At 55.4% G+C, this 21,210-nt stretch overlaps 8 protein-coding genes across 8 annotated transcripts; 3 read left to right on the top strand and 5 right to left on the bottom strand.

Annotated features, from left to right (window-relative positions):
• Positions 1-411: 411 nt before the first annotated feature.
• On the bottom strand, positions 412-1,450 carry B0T26DRAFT_748041 (uncharacterized protein; the record flags this gene model as incomplete). Its single annotated transcript, XM_060444917.1, has 3 exons — positions 412-1,023; positions 1,084-1,363; positions 1,437-1,450. The coding sequence occupies 3 exons, from the start codon at positions 1,448-1,450 to the stop codon at positions 412-414; spliced, it is 906 nt and encodes a 301-aa protein (XP_060300592.1).
• Positions 1,451-2,282: 832 nt separating this feature from the next.
• On the top strand, positions 2,283-2,768 carry B0T26DRAFT_638159 (Alpha/Beta hydrolase protein; the record flags this gene model as incomplete). The annotated part of the gene is made up of 1 exon (XM_060437004.1): positions 2,283-2,768. A coding segment is annotated over one exon (486 nt), but the record flags the coding sequence as incomplete, so codon positions are not given.
• Positions 2,769-4,300: 1,532 nt separating this feature from the next.
• On the top strand, positions 4,301-5,782 carry B0T26DRAFT_638565 (SGNH hydrolase-type esterase domain-containing protein; the record flags this gene model as incomplete). Its single annotated transcript, XM_060437051.1, has 3 exons — positions 4,301-4,525; positions 4,582-5,117; positions 5,224-5,782. The coding sequence occupies 3 exons, from the start codon at positions 4,301-4,303 to the stop codon at positions 5,780-5,782; spliced, it is 1,320 nt and encodes a 439-aa protein (XP_060300594.1).
• Positions 5,783-6,014: 232 nt separating this feature from the next.
• On the bottom strand, positions 6,015-8,205 carry B0T26DRAFT_738325 (cytochrome P450; the record flags this gene model as incomplete). The annotated part of the gene is made up of 8 exons (XM_060443581.1): positions 6,015-6,117; positions 6,190-6,333; positions 6,437-6,777; positions 6,891-7,034; positions 7,124-7,239; positions 7,315-7,652; positions 7,721-7,853; positions 7,947-8,205. The coding sequence occupies 8 exons, from the start codon at positions 8,203-8,205 to the stop codon at positions 6,015-6,017; spliced, it is 1,578 nt and encodes a 525-aa protein (XP_060300595.1).
• A 2,847-nt stretch (positions 8,206-11,052) lies between these two features.
• B0T26DRAFT_695578 (uncharacterized protein) lies at positions 11,053-12,408 on the top strand. Its single transcript, XM_060441303.1, has one exon. It carries the CDS (start codon positions 11,240-11,242, stop codon positions 12,191-12,193), a length of 954 nt encoding a protein of 317 aa, XP_060300596.1. The 5' UTR covers positions 11,053-11,239; the 3' UTR covers positions 12,194-12,408.
• Positions 12,409-13,095: 687 nt separating this feature from the next.
• On the bottom strand, positions 13,096-14,219 carry B0T26DRAFT_695582 (uncharacterized protein). The gene has a single exon (XM_060441304.1). It carries the CDS (start codon positions 13,995-13,997, stop codon positions 13,284-13,286), a length of 714 nt encoding a protein of 237 aa, XP_060300597.1. The 5' UTR covers positions 13,998-14,219; the 3' UTR covers positions 13,096-13,283.
• Positions 14,220-15,774: 1,555 nt separating this feature from the next.
• On the bottom strand, positions 15,775-17,554 carry B0T26DRAFT_799670 (uncharacterized protein; the record flags this gene model as incomplete). The annotated part of the gene is made up of 8 exons (XM_060446981.1): positions 15,775-16,035; positions 16,130-16,320; positions 16,401-16,517; positions 16,626-16,666; positions 16,714-17,059; positions 17,114-17,179; positions 17,421-17,471; positions 17,513-17,554. The coding sequence occupies 8 exons, from the start codon at positions 17,552-17,554 to the stop codon at positions 15,909-15,911; spliced, it is 981 nt and encodes a 326-aa protein (XP_060300598.1). The 3' UTR covers positions 15,775-15,908.
• Positions 17,555-18,182: 628 nt separating this feature from the next.
• Positions 18,183-20,787, bottom strand: B0T26DRAFT_143893 (uncharacterized protein). The gene is made up of 5 exons (XM_060433420.1): positions 20,488-20,787; positions 20,258-20,394; positions 20,049-20,195; positions 19,438-19,989; positions 18,183-19,373 (listed from the first exon to the last, which is right to left on the bottom strand). The coding sequence occupies exons 1-5, from the start codon at positions 20,649-20,651 to the stop codon at positions 18,379-18,381; spliced, it is 1,995 nt and encodes a 664-aa protein (XP_060300599.1). The 5' UTR covers positions 20,652-20,787; the 3' UTR covers positions 18,183-18,378.
• Positions 20,788-21,210: the final 423 nt, after the last annotated feature.

The following is a 21,210-nucleotide window of genomic DNA, read 5'->3' on the forward strand; positions in this document are numbered from 1 at the left end:
AAGAAAAAGGAGGGCTGAACACAAGTTGAAGTGGAAAATCGAGGATATAAAATCTGGCGGGTTTCTCTTGTACATAATCAATCTAGATAGATCTTTCGCTTCAGCGAGATCCTCAAGATCTCACTAATACTATTTTCCATTCGCCGCCAGTTTACGTCTAGAACTTGCCACAGCGCAGCAGGAAGGACTGCTCGCAGGAAGGACTGCTCGATTCCAATGGCTGGTCTCTAAACCTGAGTTTGTCCCGCCCGAGAATGGCACCGCTGCCCACCCCTAATTACCGCCCGCAATTCTTCCAAACTTGTGAACTGTAAGCGGCTCTCTCCGATGTATCCCTGGTTAATTAGGCCCAATAGTTATCTAACGATGGCAAAGACGTGCCATCTCAAGGAAAGGTGTTTCCAACATCTCTCATATTATGGTGAACGTCCCATGCAGCGGATCACACACTCGCTTCCCCGTATCACTCCCATTGCCCTTGAGCTCCAGGAGGCCAAACCGCCTGCACTCGCCCGGCTTGTCCGTCATTGGCACCAGCATCAACATGACCAGCCAGGCCCAGCTGCCAGGACTCTGACGGCTGAACGTGCCTTTCTGTTTGGACTGGAGGATAGGCAGCAGGCGGACATGGCGATACCTTTGGCGGGTGTGTGCATCATCTGCGAAGAGATCGTCGGGCAAGATGGCAAACGAGCCCTTGAACTTGCTCGATATTCTCTTGGTTCCAATGGTAAGCTCGGGCCAGCCTCTGCCGGAGAAGTGGGAGTAGCGGAACTGTGCCTTGTATACCGTGCCCTTGATCCTGAGGTGGGCGCCTGGGCGAACCCCGCCGAACGGGCCCAGCTTCGGCGTGGCCTGGGCTTCTTCGACAGTGGCAAGAGCGTCGTGTGGGGTGCTATGCAGCTGGTAGTCGACAGCGACGGGGCAGTGGACGGACACCCGGGACCACGACGGCGCTTGATATGGCTCGCCAGGACTCGGGCAAACGGGTTGGTTCTTCCGCTCTGTCGTTTCTGGCGTCTTCTAGAGCAGTCCGTATAGAATGTCTCGGCGCCATAGACTAGCGACATAATGGCTTTCCACGCCTCCCAGATGTGGTAGGATCTCCCGTGCAATGCCTGATAGTGCAATAAGCTTGTCCGTGGTCTTGGTTAGACCGCCGCGCGAGTATATGCCAACAAGCTCGTACCAGAGGTGATAAGGATTGGTGGGGAGAGGTTGGAGACTCGCAGGCCGCGGTACCGGTGAGTCTGGCTTGTCCGCGGCTATTTGTCCAAGGAACGCCTTGGATCTTGCTGCTCTCCGGAACAGCTCGACCGGCTCGGCTTTTGGGTAGGTCTCGGAGCAGATGATTTCGGGCGGTCTTGCCTAGCAAAAGTAGTGATTCAAAAGGCAATTCTCGAGCTAATCCTTTGCCATGTCCAGAGCCGGGGCACATGCTGTTTGGCATAGGCTGCAAGAGGTAGAACCCGATCTTAGTCCAGAGATGGATCGGTAAAATTTGTACGTATCAGAGCCAGTGGTGCTGATCTTATATCTCGGATGTAGGAACTGGCAGCATTCCGTGCACACCAAGATTGCAGGGTTGCTTGCTATATTTTGGTACGAAGGAGGCACAGAGAAGAGACGGGGCAGCAATTAGAGACCTGAATACATAGGTTTGTATGATCCCGCAGAGTGTAAAGAAGAAAATAAGAAAAGAAGTTGGTGGCTTAGTGCAGACCTAGACGCCCACCCGCTCACTAGCAGCGGCTAGGTGCTTGCGCTCGATGAGGATCAAGCGCGGCCGGCAGCGCCCGCCGACGTGCCACCGCGTGGCTGGGGGCGGTGTGGAACAGGTTGTGATGCTCGGGCTCGAGGACGCCGAGTTTGGCGTGCCGCGGTGGGCTGTTGGACGGTAAGCTAGCCAGTCTGATTTGTCACTTGCCTTTGGAGTCTAGTTGTCAACGCAGTTGAAGACAGCTGAGCCGGGTTGATAGTGTAATTACCGCAGGCAGAGCTACGTGTTCCTGACCGAGACATGGACTTAGCACCATCAACGTAGACGCGGCTCGACGACGTGCCGCTGAGTGACCCGTCGGTCGACTGCTTGGCGCGGCAGTCAGAGACGAGCGTGGTGGCCGTCGGCAGCGGCGCCACGAGGCCACGCGGCGTGTACCGCGTGTCGGGCATCGGCGCCAACAACCAAGCAACGACAACGCTCGTGTGGTCATCGGTAGACCAAACGTTTTCCGCAGCCGTGTTCTCGGCGCCCGAGGCGATCCGGGTCACGACATCCGGCGAGCCGCGGGTACGCGTGGCTGGCTCTCAACTACACCGGGTCGTCGGGGCTCGGCCGGGGATACCGGTCGGCGCTGTTCGGCGGATGGGGGGTGCTTGACCGGGACGACGCCGGTGAGGCGGTGGCGTATTTGGCAGGGTGCGGGCGCGCAGGGATCTACGGCGAGAGCGCCGGCGGGTACAACGTGCTATGCAGCCTCGCGTGGCTGCTGGGCGGCACGTTCGCTGGTGGGCTGTGCGTCAGCGGCGTCGGCGATGTGGCCGCGCTTGCCGCCGAGTCGCACAAAATGGAGTCGCACTACATGGGCGTGCAGCTGCGGCTGGCTAGCAAGGCGGATTCCGAGAAGGACGCGCTGTTCCGCGCCTGCAGCCCGCTGTTCCACGCTGATAGGATCACGGCGCCGATGCTGTTGTGCCCATTGCCCAGAGCAGGGAGATCAAGCGTGTCATCGAGGGCCGCGCCGGGGGCGGTGGCGATGTCAATCTGATTGTACTGTAGGGCGAGGGAAGCGAATTTCGGCGCGCCTAGAGCTTCCCGACGGCTTTAGTCAAGGGCGAGAAGTGGTGGAGGAAGACGCTGTTGAGGCGGCGACGAGTCGTCTAGTTGTTTGGATCAGATCATACCTCGCCCTAGGGCCCTATTTACCCTAGATAAATACAGCCATGTCTGTGAATAGATATAGGCCTGAAATTTCAAGTCATCCTGCTATCCTATTTTGTTCTGTTGTGTTTTGTCTCCTTTGTAGCTTCGTTAGATCTTGCCCGTGATCGAAGTTGACAGCGCATTGAATTGTCTGGCCAAATGGGTCTAAAAGTACAGAAAAGAAAACGCTCCTTATACTCGTTGAGAGGGGCGAGGGAAGTGTTGTAATCAGCCCGAGAGGGCAAGGCAAGTGTTGTGATCAGCCCGAAATGAGGGCATTCCGAGGCCAAGAATGAAGAAAAATAGAGAAGGATGTACAGAGGCATGCTAACCAGGGCCGGGAAAATGTGGTTCAATTCCATGAAAAGTGGGTCAATTCCAGGCGACATTAGATAATAAGCGACATTAGATAATAAAGGGCAGGCACAACAGTGAAAGAGTTCGTCTCCATATAGGACTTACCTACTTTCACGATCTTGTACGAGCCCCTTATCTGTTTGCGATAGGCAAAGTTCATCGTGAAAATCATTTTTGCTTTATCCCAGACCTTGCTCAAGTTTGACCTTGCTTCTCCCGAATCAACATCATTATTTCGGCAGCAACAACTTGCGAGGTCAACAGCCTAGAAACCAGCCGCCAGCGCTATAACTGAATCTACAAAATTCACAAGTTTGGAGCCTGAGGTACGTACTACAATCAGAAATCGAGTCTGTTGAGCCTATAAATATCATATCAAGGTAGTAACATGCACACCAGCGGTCTTGTAATGAGTTCCTCAAAGATTATTCGATGTGGATCAACACCTCAGCGCAATGTAGACAAGGACAGCAGACAATTATTTCCACCAAACAACAATTAGAGATTAACCCATACCGACTCTCTCCGCCTTCCCCAGCCTTCCCCAGATCTCATCTAATTGCCTTACCCCATTATCGTCCTCCCCCCACAACGCCCGTCGCTGGGTAAATGGCATTAACGCCATATCCACCCGCCCAAGTGGTAATGGGGCGCAGGCGCATGGGTCGTGGCTAAAGTCGGAACTCGTCACCCCCCAATCCAACACGCGCGCAAATTAATCCTCGGGGAATCATCGTCCGTCCGCCGGGTTTCTAGTGCCGGTATCCATCTCTCCACGGGCCAGGGCAGAGCAGCGGACGCATGGCATGGCGATCAAAAATGCGTCCCGCTCCCTCACCCCCTGCGTTTCTTCCCGTACTAATAAGCTGCGTCGCCAAGAAAAAAAAGAAAATGGACAGACAAGAACGACAGGGCGTGGGGAAGTGAGTGCATATCCGTCCTGTCTCTGTCGCCTCGTTCGGATTCCTCTTTTTCTGCTGCCAAGAGAAGGACGCGCATCTCAGAAGGATAATAGGTACTATGCTCCTACCGTCAGTGTCCAAGCCGTTTGGCATTGCGGCAGCGGCCTTGCTGGTGCTGCTGTCGTCGAAATGCCAAGCCAGCGCTGTGCCGGTGGCGGCGTCGAGCAGTGATGTCTTGGACAGAGCCGTGCGTGACGTCGCGGCCGACGACAACCACTGGGTAGCCACGTGGACGTCGATGCCGCAGCTCGTCGAGTCGAGCAACATGCCTCCCTCGCCCTACGTAAGCTTCCCCTCGTCGCAAACCCAGACTCCTGTCTGCTAACCGCGGCCCAACAGTCGTCGGGCGGCGTGTTCAAGGACGCCACGCTGCGGCAGACGCTGCACCTGTCGATCGGGACGGAGCGGCTGCGGGTGCAGATCAGCAACACGTTCGGGGGCAGCGACCTACCGATCACGGCGGCGACGATCGCGCTGACGGCGGGCAACAAAGCGGGGGCGGCGGGCATCGACACGGCGACGCTCAAGAAGCTGACCTTCAACGGGTCCGAGTCGGTCAAGATCGCGCGCGGGCAGGTGGCGTACACGGACGCCATCGACTTTAACGCGGACCCGCAGGCCATGGTGACCGTGTCGCTGTTCTCGCAGGCCGGCCAGTCCGGCAGCAGCATCACTGGCCACCCCGGCAGCCGCACCACGTCGTGGATGCAGGGCGGCAACCACGTCCAGGACGCGACGATAGCCGGCGCCAACACCAAGCACTGGTACTTCGTCAGCGCCGTCGAGGCCTGGGCGCCCGCCAACAGCAGCGCCCTGATCATCCTCGGCGACAGCATCACCGACGGCCGCGGGAGCACCGACGACGCCAACAACCGGTAGGTCTGTTCCTGCACCGCGTCGCTCTCAGAGTAGGAGGAAAAAGCAGACATGAAATAAAGAAGAACAAAAGAACCGACGCTAACAGCTGACGGCGAATCACAGGTGGCCCGACCTGGTCCTCGCGCGGATGCAAAAAGCGGGCATCACCAACATCGGCGTCAACAACCAGGCGGCCGGCGGCAACACGGTGCTGACGGGCGGTCTGGGGCCACCGCTGCTGACGCGGTACAAGCGGGACGCGCTGAGCATGCAGGGGGTCAAGTACGTGATGATCTTCGAGGGGGTCAACGACATCGGGGGCGGGGGCACCGACTCGGGGTCACAGAACGGCATCGCGAGCCGGCTGATCGACGCCTACAAGCAGATCACCAAGGACTGCAAGGCGGCCGGCATCAAGACCATCGGCGCTACCATCACGCCGTTCGGCGGCAGCGGCCAGAGCTACTCGAACCCGACGCGCGACCAGGCCCGCCAGAAGGTCAACGACTGGATCCTGGCGCCGGGCAACTTCGACGCCGTCGTCGACTTCGCCAAGATCACCAGCGACCCCAGCACCAAGAGCCAGCTGGCCCGCTCCTTTGACGGCGGCGACCACCTGCACCCCAACGTGGCAGGGTACCAGGCCATGGCCGACGGGTTCTCGTTGGACATCTTCAAATAGAGGGGAAAAAAAAGAAAAGTTGGTCCGCTGAAGAGCTTCACACAATGTCAGCTCCGCTCAACATGTCAGCTCCGCTCAACAGGATCCACGAATCAGAACGAATGATGCCACCAAAAAATAGGGCTATGCCATGTAAATAAATAAGTCTAGTGAAATATCATGCGGCAGAAGGAAACAGAGTCGGCCGGCCAAGTGATGCGAGGTAATTATCAAGTGAAAAACAAATACTAGATTAATACGTGGGAACATCTCCCAGGGCGCGCACTTCGGAATTAAGCAGCTGCTTTGCTTTCTCCGAGCGGGCCGTGATGACGGTTCTGAAAGGGAGAACAATCCTGCAGTTAAAGAGTCTTGATCAGCGCGAGCCGGGGATGAATCCTAAATAGCTCCCGGGGGCTTTGACTTACGCTTGTCCCATGAACGACCACTCGGGCTCGAAGCTGGTCGGTTTCCCGCTGGGGCCCAGCGGCCACTCAATGTCGAGCGTTGCGAGCATCGTCGCGAGGAGGATGAGCAGGCTGTTCTCGGCCAGGTCGCGGCCGATGCAGATCCTGCGTGTATAGGCCTCCGCATTAGTAATGGTTCCTTTGCTGCCACCGAAACAGCCCCTTCGTCTGAATGGATGAATGAGTGAATGAATATCGCTCCACTTACCGCCTGCCGAACCCAAAGTTTCCGATCGGAAACGGCTCGCCATTTCCGCCGGCCTCCTTCGGCAGGTATCTCTCTGGCCAGAAGCGGAACGGGTCCGCGTAGACCGACTCGTCGTGGTGCATGGCCCAGATGTTCTGGTACACGATGGTCCCCTTGGGGATGAACATGTCCTCGTAGATGTCGTCGGCGGTGCTGGCGTGCGGGATGCCGAGCGGCGACAGCGGGTTCATGCGGTACGTCTCCTGCAGGATGAGGTTGAGGTACGGCAGGTTGGGGATGTCGTCGAAGGTCGGCAGTCTGTCGCCGCCGACGACGCGGTCGATTTCCTCTTGGGCTTTGCGCTGCGCGCCGTGGTTCTGCATGAGGTACAGAACCAACAGCATGACGGTTGCCGCAGTCCGCACGAGGTTTGCATGTTAGACTAGACTTGACTACCGCGCGGACTCCGACTTACCGTGTCATTTCCTGCAATCAAAACCGTGGCCGCCGCGCCTTTGATATCCTCGAGATCGAATTCATTGGCCATCCCATGCTTCACGTTTTGGTTATATAGGGCGAGCCTGTTGTGCGTGAAGATTCTAGTGTCTGGTTTGGAAGCCTAGGAGCAGGAGCAGGGGCTTGATTAGCTATGATCTGGCAAATCTATGCTGTTCGCAATGTAATTAATCGGGGCCTTCACTGTCTTACCATTGCCTTCTGAGAGGCTTCAAAAGGAAGGGCAGTGATGCTTTCAATGGTAGAGCGCCATAGGTGGGCATATCTCAGCATCTCCATGAAGGGGAGCCAATCAGGAAGATAGCGAGCTGAGACGCGGTATAGGTCAGATATTATTCATGCGCCAACGACAAGTCGAGCTACAGGGCTGCTGTCAAACTCACTGGCAGGGATTCTGTCCATCAGAGAGCTTGACGGCGCACCAGCCTTTCCAATGGCATTAGAAGTGTCCTCGGCCAGTCTGACCCAAGGGCTTGTGGGCCCGTCGACGTCAAGGCCATACGCAATGTTCAGCACAATTGCCACGGCAAACTGGCGAACCGAGCTCACCCAGCTGGGAGGTCGGTCGATCATGGCTTTACAGCAGACAAGAGCTTCCTTTCTCTGCAGGGGTTTATATTGGCCCAGCCTAGACTTGGCGAAGGGCGGCTGCAGCACTTTACGATGGAGACGGGACTTTGGGCCCCAGCGGAGCCAAGTCAAAGTTGGAGACCACCCCATCCTTAGACAATGCACAGCACCAGGTTAGCAGAGTCTTTGGACATGGACAAGAGGTATGGTTGGGCTTACTCCTCAAACATGACAAATCGAGGCCGGTCAGCGTAGTCTGAGCCGCGGCGGTCGAGCAGCTCGACGGCCGACTTGAGGCTATTCAACACAATCCATTTTGTGCCCAGGGCCTGGAAGAAGAGCACGTCGGATTCTGAAGGTTTGCCACCGAGGGTCTTGTGTCAGAAGGTTGGCTAAGAAGACGGGGTTGGTTAACACTGGGCCTGGGGCGGTGGAACCGACATACTGTACTCATGAGCCCACTCGGCGTACTTCTTGAAGGCAGCCTCGGCCGGCACAAGGCGGTAGTGTCCCAGGAGAAACTCTCCGGGCGGTCCTGGGGGAAGGGGGGCGGCCCATCGCTTCCTGATGTGTGATAAGCGAGTGGCATAATATGCAGAGAGAGCAACAGCAACGAGAACCAAGGCGGCGGCGCCGGCGATGATAGAAGCGACGGCAGTGGCCGAAAGGCTCGAGAGCCAGAGAGAGGACTTTTGGAAGAGCATTTCAGTTGCTTGGCTGGGTGGTATGCTCAAGGGTGGGCGAGGAGGAAGAAAGAAAGAGCCGTAGATCATCGATCAGGGACGGGCATATAAACACCAGAGCCCAGGCGGAGAAGAGGCAGCGGAGGAGAGGCGGCGGAGGAGTGTCTTGGTGGCACCCACGAAACAATATGTATGTCCAAGAAACAATGAGTATGTTCCTGGTGATGGGCTGACGGGTTCCAAGTCGGGAACAATGGGAGCTGGGAATTATGGCCACGGGTGCAGGGCATGGGATGGCATGGAATGGCACAGGACAGGACGGGAGAGGATAGCTCCGGACAGCTCCGGACCCGGGCGCGGGCACAGGTAAGGTATGCACGGGCACAGGTAAGGTATGTACATACAGTACAGGTACGGACGGGCACGCGTACAGTTGCAGGCACATGGAGGACAGACAAGTGGATGAAATGGAGTGCACCCATCCATTGTAATGGTTCAGACCAGAAATTGGACTCTCTATTTCGGTCAGAGGCTGCTCTGAAGGAAGCTGGGCTGAACCCACCCCAGCGGCGAAACAAGACCCAAGATACCCAACTGGGAAGAACTGCCCAACTCGCAGGTCACGGCAGGATTCCGCCGGATGCATCTCGACGCCCCCAAGGTGGGCATTTCGGCACGGCGTACACGTTGCCAAGACGTCTATGTGCCGCCGAGGTGCCGAAGGTTCTGAGCTTCGGAGTTGCGTTGCGTTGCGCTGCGTGGGTTCGTGGGTGCTTGGTGCGTGCTCGCTGCGGTGTTGAGGTGCGGTGCGGTAAGGCTCGCCATGGCAGTGGCCACCGCCGCCGCCGCCGCCGCCGCCGCCGCCGCCGCCCGTGTTGGAATTTGGGCCTCCACCTCTTCAACGCTCAAAGCGGCGCCCGGTAAGCGGCCCCCAGGGCAAAAACGTGCTGCAAAAGCTTGTCAATCGCCCGCCCGTCAGCTTTCCGACATCCTTGCCTTTTTGCGTGGGGCGCTTCGGGCCTTGGTGGCGGGTTCGGGGCCGACTTTTGTTCTGGCCATCGGCTTGCGTGAGTGTCGTGTCGTGTCGTGTCCTGCCGTGTCGTGTCGAGACATGGAATGGAAGCCGGCGACTGCCCAATGCCCCTGGCACAGCAGGCAATATTACCCAGGACAGGCCCTAACCCACTAGCCCAGGAAATCCCGTAAGCGCTTCCCACGATCCTCCATAGGGGGGCACAGGCTAATAATAGTCGATGTGGATGCTTCCATGGCCCGAAAGAGAAAGAGTCAGCCATTTGCAAGTGTCAAAAGATAAGCCAATTCGGAGTCCGCCCGCGGCGTGCATCGCCTAGGTCGTCCTTGCCATCCTCGCTGGCTGGCTGGGCCTTGGCTTACACACCTCACCCGACCTACCGTACCGAACGAACGTGCAGCTTCAACGTCGGAATGGAACCCAACAAAACCCGACGGGTTGGCACTAGCCCAACCCTAACCCTTGATCGCGAATTTAGCAGCTTCGGGCGAAAGTGCCGAATGGAGTTCCGTACGGAATCCAGTAGGGTACGGGTACGGAATACGGAGCATCCTGACGCCAAAGCACATACGCATCCACAGTACGCAGTGCGCTCTCATAATCCAGTCCAGTTTTTCCTATCGTTAGTCGCTAGCTCTTATGGTTTTTATTCAGCACTAAAATCGCCACGATGCCGCTCAGTAAGGAACAAACCCGAAGGGCAGGTGCGCCAGGTCATGTCTTTGTGGGTACGGAATCCGTACCACCTTACAGCTGTCGGTGAACCAACACGCGCGGTTTGGCCCGAGCCGACACCTTCGTTCGGCACTCCGTGTCTAATTACAGGGTTATATTCTCGCATGACAGTGTGACGACGGCGCTTACGACAACAAGTTTTCACGAGTTTAGTTGTCGCAAACTTCAACGAGACATGCCGCAGCACGGATACTCTGTAGTCTACACGTGGAGTGCGGCGTTGCTGTCTCATCACACCCTCTCTGCCAGCTGAAGGTGGCTGCTCCGAAACATGGGGGGGTTAAGGCTGAAACAGTGACTGTGCACTGCATCTCAGAGTGCAGACGTAAAAACCTGTGAAGCTTGGCTGCAGCCCGGATCTGGGACCAATAATAGCACAAAGTATATTCCTATGATAAGATAACCAATTGAGAGACGCGAATAGAATCTCATCTCGTGAGGGACTTTAAGCTACTTCTCGTCTCCTAACTTCGGCCCCCCCGACGAAACAAATCCGCGGCTCTTTTCCAGCCCTCGAAGGAACAAACTAAACACCCGCCCGGCCTAAATGCGTGACGAAGCACCTACGCCGGTTCAGGACGTGCGTTCGTAAGTCGATCATATACTATCGCGTCGAGCATCTTAATCGCCGTCATTCGTCAGGGTGAAGGCAAGTGCGGTTCTACGCTGCTGCGCGTGCGTGCTGAGACATGGCCCGTTGGTGGGGTTTGAGGACCCGAAGTGAAGGGGAGCAAACCCCAACCTCTTGCGGTAGCAGATCGCTGATTGTGAGGTCATTCACTTTGGATCCAGGAAGCAACTTAGCAGCTTATGAATCGACCTAGTCGAGCATTAAGTTGTTACCTTGAACCAGGGTCCGGGTCTGCATCATCCCAAAGTTACCGGGAAGGACCAAGATCAGACATCTGAAACAAAGGGATGGAGCAGGCAAGCTCTGTCGGGGCGGGCTAATGCGAACAAAGTTAGTGTGCCCTGGTGTCTCGGGGCAGCCCTTGCTCAGTGCGGAGACGGGGCATTCCAATCTGCGCCCCACTGATGAGCCGTCGGGATTGGGGCTGGCGCGGCGCGTCTCGAGGCCTGTAATTTGTGCCGGGGAATCCCGTCTGTCAATCTCCCGTCTTTTTACTCCGCGCTCTCTTTTTCTTCACATCGACAACGCCATGATGCTCTCGTGAAGAGCAGTTGAAGCCGGCAATCGCGCTGCAGTTTGCTTGCTTGCTTGCCTGCTTGCCTGATTGCCTGAGCCAACTCTCGTCCCCTCGTTTTTCCAAATCGTCACCAGCCGCAATGCCTACCAAAACGCACCACCGGTCCCGGTCCTCGATCGACCGAGTCTTTGATCTGCTGGCGGATCTCGACGACACGCAGATTACCCTTCTGCTAGACGACCTCAACCACACCACGCCGAGCAACGTGCCCGTCTCGAGCGCCATTGCCCTGTTCGAGTCGGGCCCCAACAGGCCCAAACGCAAATTCGGCAGGGCCTCGTCCCCAGTGAGGACGCTGCACGCCGAACTCGAGCGCAGACACAGCAAGAGAATCTCTTCGGCCCCCGAACCACGGCCGCGCCCCAAGACGGCCTCGGAGCCTCCGACAGGCGAACGACCCACGGCACAGAATCCAACAAGGCAGCATTTTTCCGAGCTGCAGCTTACGACGTCCCACTTGTCGACGCAACAAGCTACGGTCAACGCTCCTTCGGCCCCCGCACCTCTACCGCGCGGAGGTAGTAGTAGTGACGACAACGGCGGCGGCAACGACGACGACAACCGACCTAGCCGTCCGTCACTCACTCTTTTCCCTCCCGAGTCTCTCACCGAGCGCCCCAAGACAGCCACTGAGCCGCGGAGGGCGGAATCTCAGTCGTCGCGCTCCTACAAGAGGGTCAGCAGGCCGTTGTTCCTGTCGCCCACGGCCACGGCCGAGCTCCACGAGCTGCTCCGTGCATATCTGTACGATACTAGTAATAATACCCCGGCTTCGGCCACCACAAGTGCCACAACCACTCCCACCACACCCGCCGCGGGCGGCGGCAGCGGCGGCGGCGGAGGCGGCGCGTTCGTCTCTCCTTTCTCGTTTCTCCACCACCCAGAGGCCGCCGTACCGGGACTCGACCTGCTCGAGCCGTCGCCCGTGCGGTCGCCGCCGCACTTTACACTCGATAGGGCGGCCGCTCCCGCCGTCATCATGGACCCAACAGACGCCATGTGCGGCATCTTCGAGGTCTTGTCGTCCCACTGATGGGGGGGACTGTACCCCCAGCCGGCCCGATGCCGGGGCCTTTTGTTGGTTTCGTCTTTTTTTGTATAATGTAACCTACTTCTAGACTGGCACAGAATGGAATTCTACAGAGCAATCACGTATGCACCCCCATGTCCAAACCAGACGCACCATGCTGTCTGTCCGCTTCTGGCCCCCTTGTTGTCGCTACTGCTGCTTTTCCGCTTACTGCTTCTCGGTGCGTACCGAAATACATCTCACGACACGCTTGGTTCGCGTCTCGTTTAGCGCTGGGTAATTGCATGGCTTTTGTCCCGGCTAACATGTTTCGTTTACATTTTCCCCCCTCCTCAACGCCCGCCAAAAACAAAGTTTACCCGGCCGCCTATTCTTTCAGTTCAAAGTTGTTTCACAGGGGCTACCTAGCTTCGGTTCGGCCGGGACCTTTTGTGAGCACGGCCACCGCCCTACGTACGGCATACACACTGGACATGGATAAACTTTGGCTGATGTTTCACGATGGCATCCAGGCGCTGATAACGATCTGCAGCGCCATGGAAAGCTTGGTTCAGCGCTGGCCCGCTCGTGCCGCCCGCCTGCCCCTTACTCGGGCCGGCCCGAGTCCCAAGTCGGCAGGCCTCTTTCTCTTTTTTTCTATGCTCAAGAGCTCGGATTTTTGTGAGACCCTTTCCTGACAATCCTCGGGTGGGTCTTTGTCCTGCAACAAACACGAGAGCGACTCCCTTTCCGGACTCCTCTGATTCCATGGCTCAGCCCGTAACACCTACATTACCGTTGCCATTTAATAGATGGAATTGGAGTTTCATATGTACTTAGATGCATCAATACTATGACATAGGTTCATTGGTCATAGCAGATGGTACTCGCTTCAAGTGTATTTCTCGATGAGGGCAAATATGCGCGTTATTATTCGTACATTTTCAGAGGGAAGTTGCATTCACAGTATTCACGACCCTGCCATTTTGGTTTCACCCAGGAAAGAGGCAACGAATTCGTTTTTCCATTTCATTATCTTGGACTCGAGGACCAAAAAAAAGATGCCATCTTCCCTCCCTCATCTTCCTCAAGCCGGCCATATCTGCCTATGGACTCAAATTCGGACCTCGCCGGCCTTTCGGCTACCCGTGATAGCATCAACATCTGCCGCCACCTGTCTCATCTCATCGAGCATCATCTTGCAAGTCCGTAGCGTCTCGAGCTTCGTGTGATCCTCGGCGCTCCAGTCCTCCATCGTCGGACGGTTGCCATCCGTATCTGTGGCGCCAACGGGCATGTGGCCGAACATCCATCGAACCAGGCGGGCTCGAGCCCAGTAAACAACCCATCTAATGTTATGGTTGTTGATGCGTTGGTACTCCGCTTCGTCCCAGCGAATCACAGAGTCAGTCTTCGCATGCGCTTTCGAATATCCGGGGCGTAGGTGAACGAACTTGGAATTAATGGCGCCTCCTGCACTATCGCACCAGAAAAAGGTGACATTTTCGTCCTCCCGGTTGATGTTGGGCTTCAAATAAACGGTGGCGCCTGGGACTCTGTTCGCCCGAGGGCCGCCTTTCGCCAGCGCCTTCTTGGTGATTGGAATGCCGGCCTTGATGGTGCCGACCAGTGTCGTGATCTCGGCCGCTCGACGCTTGGGGATATTCCCCGGGAGGTTGTTGGTACAGTCTGAATCCCAGCCTCCAGCGAAACAAAACTTATCCCAGAACCTCTTCCTGACTTCCGCATCAACAACCTGGCCAGTCTTGTTCACACGACCGAGTAGGTCGATGAGATCCTTTGCGAGAGTCTTCGCGTTGTCATCCATATCATCGAATGATGACCAGATGCGGCCCAAATGATTCGAGTTTTGAGAGACTAGTGCATCGTTATATGCCAACTTTTGTGTGGTAATCAACCGTGGTCTGGAAATGGTTTGCGGGAAGCTTGTGGGGTTTGAGGACTAAGATGCGACCGCAGGTGGAAAGTTCGTAAAGGAGGTTGTAGCACGGAAGAAGTAGCACGGAAGAAGTAGCACGGAAGAAGTAGCGACGGAACCCGCACGAAGGAAAATTTGTGTGTTCATGGACCCTTCATATAAATCGAGAAGAAAAAGCATAGCTCTCAAAGCCTGTTATAGGTAATATTGTTCTTCATTCACCTCATCTTACTGTACTGTCGGGAACTCAACCGTACGAAAAGTCCGGGCTGGTCGTGCAAGGATATGGAGATGAAGAAAAGAAGGAGATCTAACTCAGGCCCCAACCCGGAGAATGAGCCAGAGAATGATATTCGCACTGCTATTGTACTAACGTTCTTAATCATTCTTCTCTTATTAGGATCCATTGTCCTCCTGTCATTCTTTCTGTCTTCCCATCCCATGGCGTGATAAAGTATGAGTCCAATACGCTATAGTGATCCCATGGAGTGATAAAGTATGAGTCCAATACGCTATAGTAGAAGTTCCAAGCTTGTCCCCAGGAGCACCCTAGAGATTCTGTGGCGGGGTTGCACCATACGTGATGAATCACATGGGCATTAGCCCCCGCCTTGGAGATTTCGCCCACACATTTTGTAGCGAGATTTCCTCCTAGAATTAGCTAGCCAATGCACACATTGTCCACTCCAACAGGTTACGAAGCCCTCTTTTCGCTTCCATTGAAGCTATTCGCAACTGCTTTCTGGTGAATTCGAGAGCCTATTGAGCGTTTAGTCAATTAACAACCTGAACGCGTAGTCTACGCATTCAGCGCGTGCGCAAGGCACAGTTACCCTGCAACCGCGTTCTGAGATCGTAGTCGAGCGACTGCGAGGTAATTTGGCGGCATTTCCGATCGTCAATTCCTTCCTACTTTGACGGCATTTCCGATCGTTAATTTCTTTCTACCTTAGCGGCATTCCTGACCGTCAAGCGGAACATTTCAACGAGCGTTGAAGCCTATTAACAATATGTAGTTGAACCAATTCCTGACTACGAAGTCATTATAGTCATCATAGTCATCGCCGACAAGATGAAGCTATGCGACACCGGCAGCAACCTCAAGATTGAGACTGTCTCCCTCCTAGGCGGAAGAACCTTAGCTAATGGAACAATTCCCTCCTTGGTGTTCTAGAGCTTCAAGGCCTAGAGAAGTACATTGAAGAGGATGTCCCCGAGCCACAGGCACCTCAAGGAGCAACCCAAGCAGTCATCGATATATTTAAAGAAAAGAAGGATGAGTAGCGCACTGAGAGAGCCTACGTTAAGGTCGTACTACTCCAGACCCTGACTGCCCATGTTCAAGAGAAACTGGACGCTCAGAACTGGAACCCCAGAGAGAAAAACCCGAAGGTTACGTACGACTTGATTAGGCGTATGATCCCTCGCCTTACGTAGGAAGCAATAACCGACTTCGTTATGGAATATATAAAGATTGATCGGGTATCGTTCACTTCAACATAGGCCTTTCTAACGAGACTTCACTTCATCTATAAGAAGCTAGCGGAGCTTAATACTATTATTAACGATACCTTCTACGTCAATGCCATTATTAGAAAGCTGAAGAAGACTTACCCCGAGCGGTATTTATTCTAGCTGGCCGGACTGAAGTTAGGAAGTATGATGTGAGAGAAGGCAGGTACGCCGGATCAAGGTGGTCACAATGAAGGTAACAAGTGCGAGCAATGACTGGTATTGGGGTAAGACTTCAACCTTGCCCTTGCAAAGGAAGGGGGCGAGGGCCACTGTTTATATACATGCTCAGGGGCTCAGTCCTGCGTGTGCTTGTGAAAGCTTGTGGGTTGTGGCGCCGTAGTGCGGCTTAGTGGCTTGTGCCAACGGGCAGTGGCCGGCCAGTTGGTGCTCTTTCCTTACAGATTTCCTCCCCCTAGAATTAGCTAGCCAATGCACACATTGTCCACCCTAACAGATTCCCTAGGGAATGCCTAGGGAGTCGTTGCCGAGGTTCAATTCTCGCCAACCTCTTCGTAGAAAAGATCGCCGAGATCCAGGAGCTCTTCCTCCTCTTCCTCCCTGCCGCCCCTTGACCCGCGCCATCGGTATTGGACTCATCGCGGGCCACTTCTTTCCGCGCCTTCTTCACCTTCCCCTCTTGCTTCTTCTTGTTGTGTGGAGTATCTTCCGGTGGCGCAGAGATCTCGGATTGCGGTCGCTGTTGTGCTACTGTGACCATCCGGGTTTCATCATCCCATACGAATGGGTCAAAAGGATTGCCTTCTTGATTGCAGGTACGTCCCATCGGCAATCCTTGAGGGCTTCGACAAGGTTGCGGAGGTCTTGTTCTAGCTCGTTCTTCATTTCGTAGACGATGTGTTGCTTCGCATAGCCCTTAAACGTGCTATGCGCAACCTTGTTTCTTCTAGAGTATGCTCCGATCGCATGATATATATCAGCTGCCTTCTAGTCGGTTCTCAATGCAATGATGTATAGTAGTTGCTTTAGGGGCGCCTCGCGTACGTTGGGTTCTGCTGGGTCAAAGACTTCCCGCCACTCGTGTTCTAGCCTGTCGTATATATCGGTCCAGCGCCGTGACATGAAGAACTACCACGCTTCTGGATCGCTTCGAACAGGTGGAGGGACGAGCTGTACTGTATTGATGGGAAATTGTCGTGATCCCATCTGCCTAGTATTCTCGCGTTTTTGCGCACGCGATGCATGTACGCGGCCAAGTAGTCGCCGTAGCGTAGACGGAACGAATCGACCTCCAGCTGCCGAATTCGTTCCAGCGCTGGTGCATACTTCTCGTCAAGCTCGAGGCGCTTCTCCATCTCCTCTGCTGCGAAGCGTACTACCTCGAGGGTGGTTGCGTTCAGCTCCTTAGTGTCGCAGAGAGCAACGAGCGCTTTGGCTCGCTTTTCGGTCGCGGGGCTCATAACCCTTTGGCCATTTCTCTAGTCCTTGAGGAGGTCTTGGAGCCACTGTCGGGTCTGGGCGACTTCCCTGACTTTGGGGTCGCCGCCATCTTCTTCGCTGGAGGGGTTGGCTCTCCGCTTCCTAACAATTATCGTGTCCTGTCCGTCCATTTCGGTTCCGAGTAGGTTGCTCAAGTTTTAGATCGACTAGGGAAGGGTGCGGTTGCTTTTCTACCTATTTCGGTTTTAGAATTTACTTTAGTTACCTTGGAAAGGTTTTCGGCACCTAGAGCACCTGCCCAGATAGTTGCTCTGGTTCGCTATTGCCGTCTTTAAAAGTTATCTTACGTTGGGCCTGCTAAAAATTGGGTAGGTGGACTCGTGTATAAGCCAGGTTTACTGTTTCCTCGGACGTCGGAATACGGGAAAGTACAACCTTCTTCCCTCTTTCCTGGAGAATAAGATAATAAGTCAGCTGGCTGGTTCTCATACCTTGGATTGGTCCATCTTCCAACGCAACGCCTCCATGGCCATATTGAAGAAACCCACTCCTCCCGTATCCCAGATTTCATCACGACTTGACTCACTGGCGACCAGTGAGTTAAAAGAGGCGTCGACCTCGTAATGCTGGACTCACAAGTCCAAGCCGCCCGTCTTCGACGACAATAAAATAAGGTTGGCCCTGGCCCTAGCCCAGCCCCTGCCCCTACCCCTACCCTCGCAGGCAAGCTCACTTGCAGATGCTCCATGGCGTCGATTGGTCATGTGAAGTGGGAATTCGCCACGATCAAATCTTCCTCGCCATTCACGTATCGCAACTTTTAATTGTTCGAACGGCTTCAGCTTCATTAACGGGGTACTTGCTTGCAGTTACCCTCCCTTCTATTGGCATTCTTGTCTGGACGTAAACTCCTTACGTGTGTTATTTATACTTTCTCTTCGTCCACTCGAGGAGCGACTTCCATAGTTATATCTATCACTAAAGCGAAATGGCTTTTGCATGTGCGTAAACTGTCTCACGACCTCTACTACGCTGTCCCGATACCCTGGATACGCGAAGTACTTGGCCCCCCAGCTTTATATCACCAAACAGTACCTATTGTACATGTATCCCCCCTGTTGCCCGTATATAAGTATAACATAATTGATCATACAGTTGTATTGCCGCTCTGTGGGCTTGTTATTGCAACATCAGGGTGGGCCAGCTTCTTTGGGAAATTTGTATGTGCTTCATGTATCGGCCCAAAGATTTACCCCACTGGCTCAACCGCAAGATACGACATGCTGTCATTCGTGCTTTGGTGTTTCCGTCTCCAGAATGGTGGGTGGTAATGATGCAGTTCGAGTAACCGGTCAGCTCATGGGGAGCGAGGCGGATCTCCTGCCGACGGTGATGCTGGGGCCCCGGCCGAGGAAGGTATCCTCGCCAAGTCCGTCGATGGCAATTGGTTGCCATCAGACCGGGAGATGGCGTCCGTGTCCGATGAGACCACAATGGCAGGGGAGCTGGGCCCGCTGGGAACCGAGACGATGGAAGTCGTGGTCAGGGGGTGCGAGTGTGCGTTGCTCCACGACGGGCTGTGGTGGCTCGGCGGGGGTACCTCGAGGATGTTCCCGTGTCTCGCGTCTACCAGCGGGAGGATAGACCAAGACGGCGAGCTAGGGGTGCGCAGCAGCCCCGAAGTGGTCGGCTGATCTGGCAGTGTGACGGACCGCAGTCTTGCGGACGGGGAAGGGGATGTTGCTCTCGGGGTCGTCGAGCCGGCCGTCATGTAGCTGTTGGCCCGCGACCGGCCCTCCCAAGGGACCGGGGTCGCATTCCCGTCGGCGTCTCGGGCTGGGTTGTACGTGTCCCTGATGCGAGATAGCTCCGGGTTCCGGTGGCGCTCGCCCGGTATCTCGGGATAGTCGGTCGCCCTTCCACGCTTGAACTCGGAGTCGTCGACATGCGCGGCGACGCCAAGCCAGTTGGTGAACTGGGTAAGTGCCTTGGCCACTCTGCGTCGGCTGTTATTGTGGTCAATGTCGAATACGGTGTGGCGGGTCACAGGCCGCGCCAGCTCATGAGATGGATGAGTCCCCATTTCGGGGGCTCCTGAACTGGTGAAGAAATGGGGGTGTCCAAGCATGCCTATGTCAACTTCTTGCATGGAAGGCCGATGTGCAATCGTATTGTCTTGGCTACTTCGGATGTCTTGATCGCACCTCGACGCAGAATGCCGGTCAGCCCGGCCATGTTGGTAGTGGTAGTTATGCGGGCAGTTGCACTCGTTTTCGTTCTCCTCCGCGGCTAGGAGAAGATATAGCGACCCAAGCGCAGCAAGCAAAGTGCCTACCACTGGCGCCCACTGGCCTGGGAGATGACGCAAATGTTAGTGAACCTCCCCTGACTGCCACGAGTCGCATATGCCACTTACCAATACTGGCCATGGGCTCAGTCTGGTACCTAACCTGGCCGCTGAAGAAATTTGTCTCTCCGATGACGAGAATAGCTAGAACAGCAGCGCCGGATACGGGGACCTCGATGGCACTCAACAGGTCGCGGACCATCTTGTTGACATTCTTCATTGTGCCCGGGGTGGCGCCATTGGTGCCTTGGATGGGCTCGTTAACAAGCTCGTCCTGGTTCACATTACCGAAGCGCGATTTCCAGTTGATCTCGAGGATCTTATTGAACATAAAGGCGAGCGACAGGATCGCCGGGATACCGCAGGCGGCGGCGAGAAGGGTACCGGTGCCGAAAGGGAGCCTGGTAGGGGCAGGGACGACGTAGATGTTGTTCGCCGCGTCCTGCCGCAAAGGAGACGACGGGCCGCCAGGGCTCGAGCAGGTGAGGCCGCATGTTGCTGTGCCATAGGGGAATCTGTCCAGATTTGCAGCCACCTCGGAGGAGAAGGCGGTTCCCAAATCGTCGACCGAGCACGGAAATGTGTTGCTTCGGTAGAACTCAACCGTCAGGCTTACGAGCCCTTGATGGACATACCTTTGTCAGGCACCTTCGTCCGTTTAGGGGGGGACAGTTGCTCACCTGCAAGAACAAGGCCAGTCCACAAGAATATGGTATTCCGACCCGGGTCGTTGAAGTAGGTTGAAGACAGCCTGACAGTGGTTGGAGCAGTCAGTACTCCTATGGAGCAGAGCTGAAACGCGCCATAAAGGTCCATGTCAACGGCGCCTGAAGCATGCATGTGACGTGTCAGCTGGGGTCTCTGAACTGGAAGGGGGGTTTGAGCTTGCCATCGACATGGACTGCTGCTAACACGATGCCGTGAATGGCTGCGACGGCTGGGAAGAGAAGGGCAGCGACTAGGCAAGGACCGCGGAGCCAGGTAGCCTTTCGGGCAAGGAGACAGGCGGCAACGAGCACATAGTAACTGTATTGGCCACAATAAACGTCAGGGGCATCATCGTTGCGTTGCATTGGTGTATATCTACATATGCACAATGCAAAGACGTGGACAGCTTACAGAACTCTCGAGCCGGCCCCGTACTGGCCAGACACGGGCCAGGCGCAAACGACTTGGATTATTGCATCGGACGACCGATTCGTAGCGAGTGACAAAGAAGTATTGGCGCCAAGGTTGCCGTTGACTAAAGGCCGCAGCAGCGAGGACGACGAGACCACCGGCATAACCTCTCGAGTCCTCGACTCCGACTCGTCCAAAGGGACGTTGCAAAACAGCTGATGGCGGCTGCTAGGCGTTCGACGCTTGAAGACTGACAGTCCAGGAATACTCTGAACTCACAGCACAAGGTATGGTGGAGAGGTGGCCTTGGAAGAATGCTCACCGATTTAAAGGTGCGAGGCGGACTTGGTCCATTTACATTATCGAAGGAGAGAAATGGCAAGGCTGTGGGCAGACGCACGGGGTGATGTTTGCTGCTAATATCTCCATTGGAAGGCTACCACTGAATGCATCGTTCAAACCAAAGCCGGGCGTGCAGTGCCGATTCGCAATGTGGAATACGGCACCTCAATATTAGCTCCATTTGGAATAGAGTGGAAGCCATCGAAGACGCATGGAAGCAACGCCGAATGAAAAGCAATGCCGAATGAACAGCACTGCCAAGATCGGAGAGGGCTGGGGCGACGTGTGGCGACTGGTTCTGCATCCTGCGTTGATCAAAAAGCCACGCCAGTTCTCGAAGGGTCACCGAAGGGCCACCGAAGGAGAGACAGATTGGCGAAC

Source organism: Lasiosphaeria miniovina (assembly GCF_030549165.1).
Source record: "Lasiosphaeria miniovina strain SMH2392-1A chromosome Unknown B0T26scaffold_2, whole genome shotgun sequence".
Lineage (NCBI taxonomy): Eukaryota > Fungi > Ascomycota > Sordariomycetes > Sordariales > Lasiosphaeriaceae > Lasiosphaeria > Lasiosphaeria miniovina.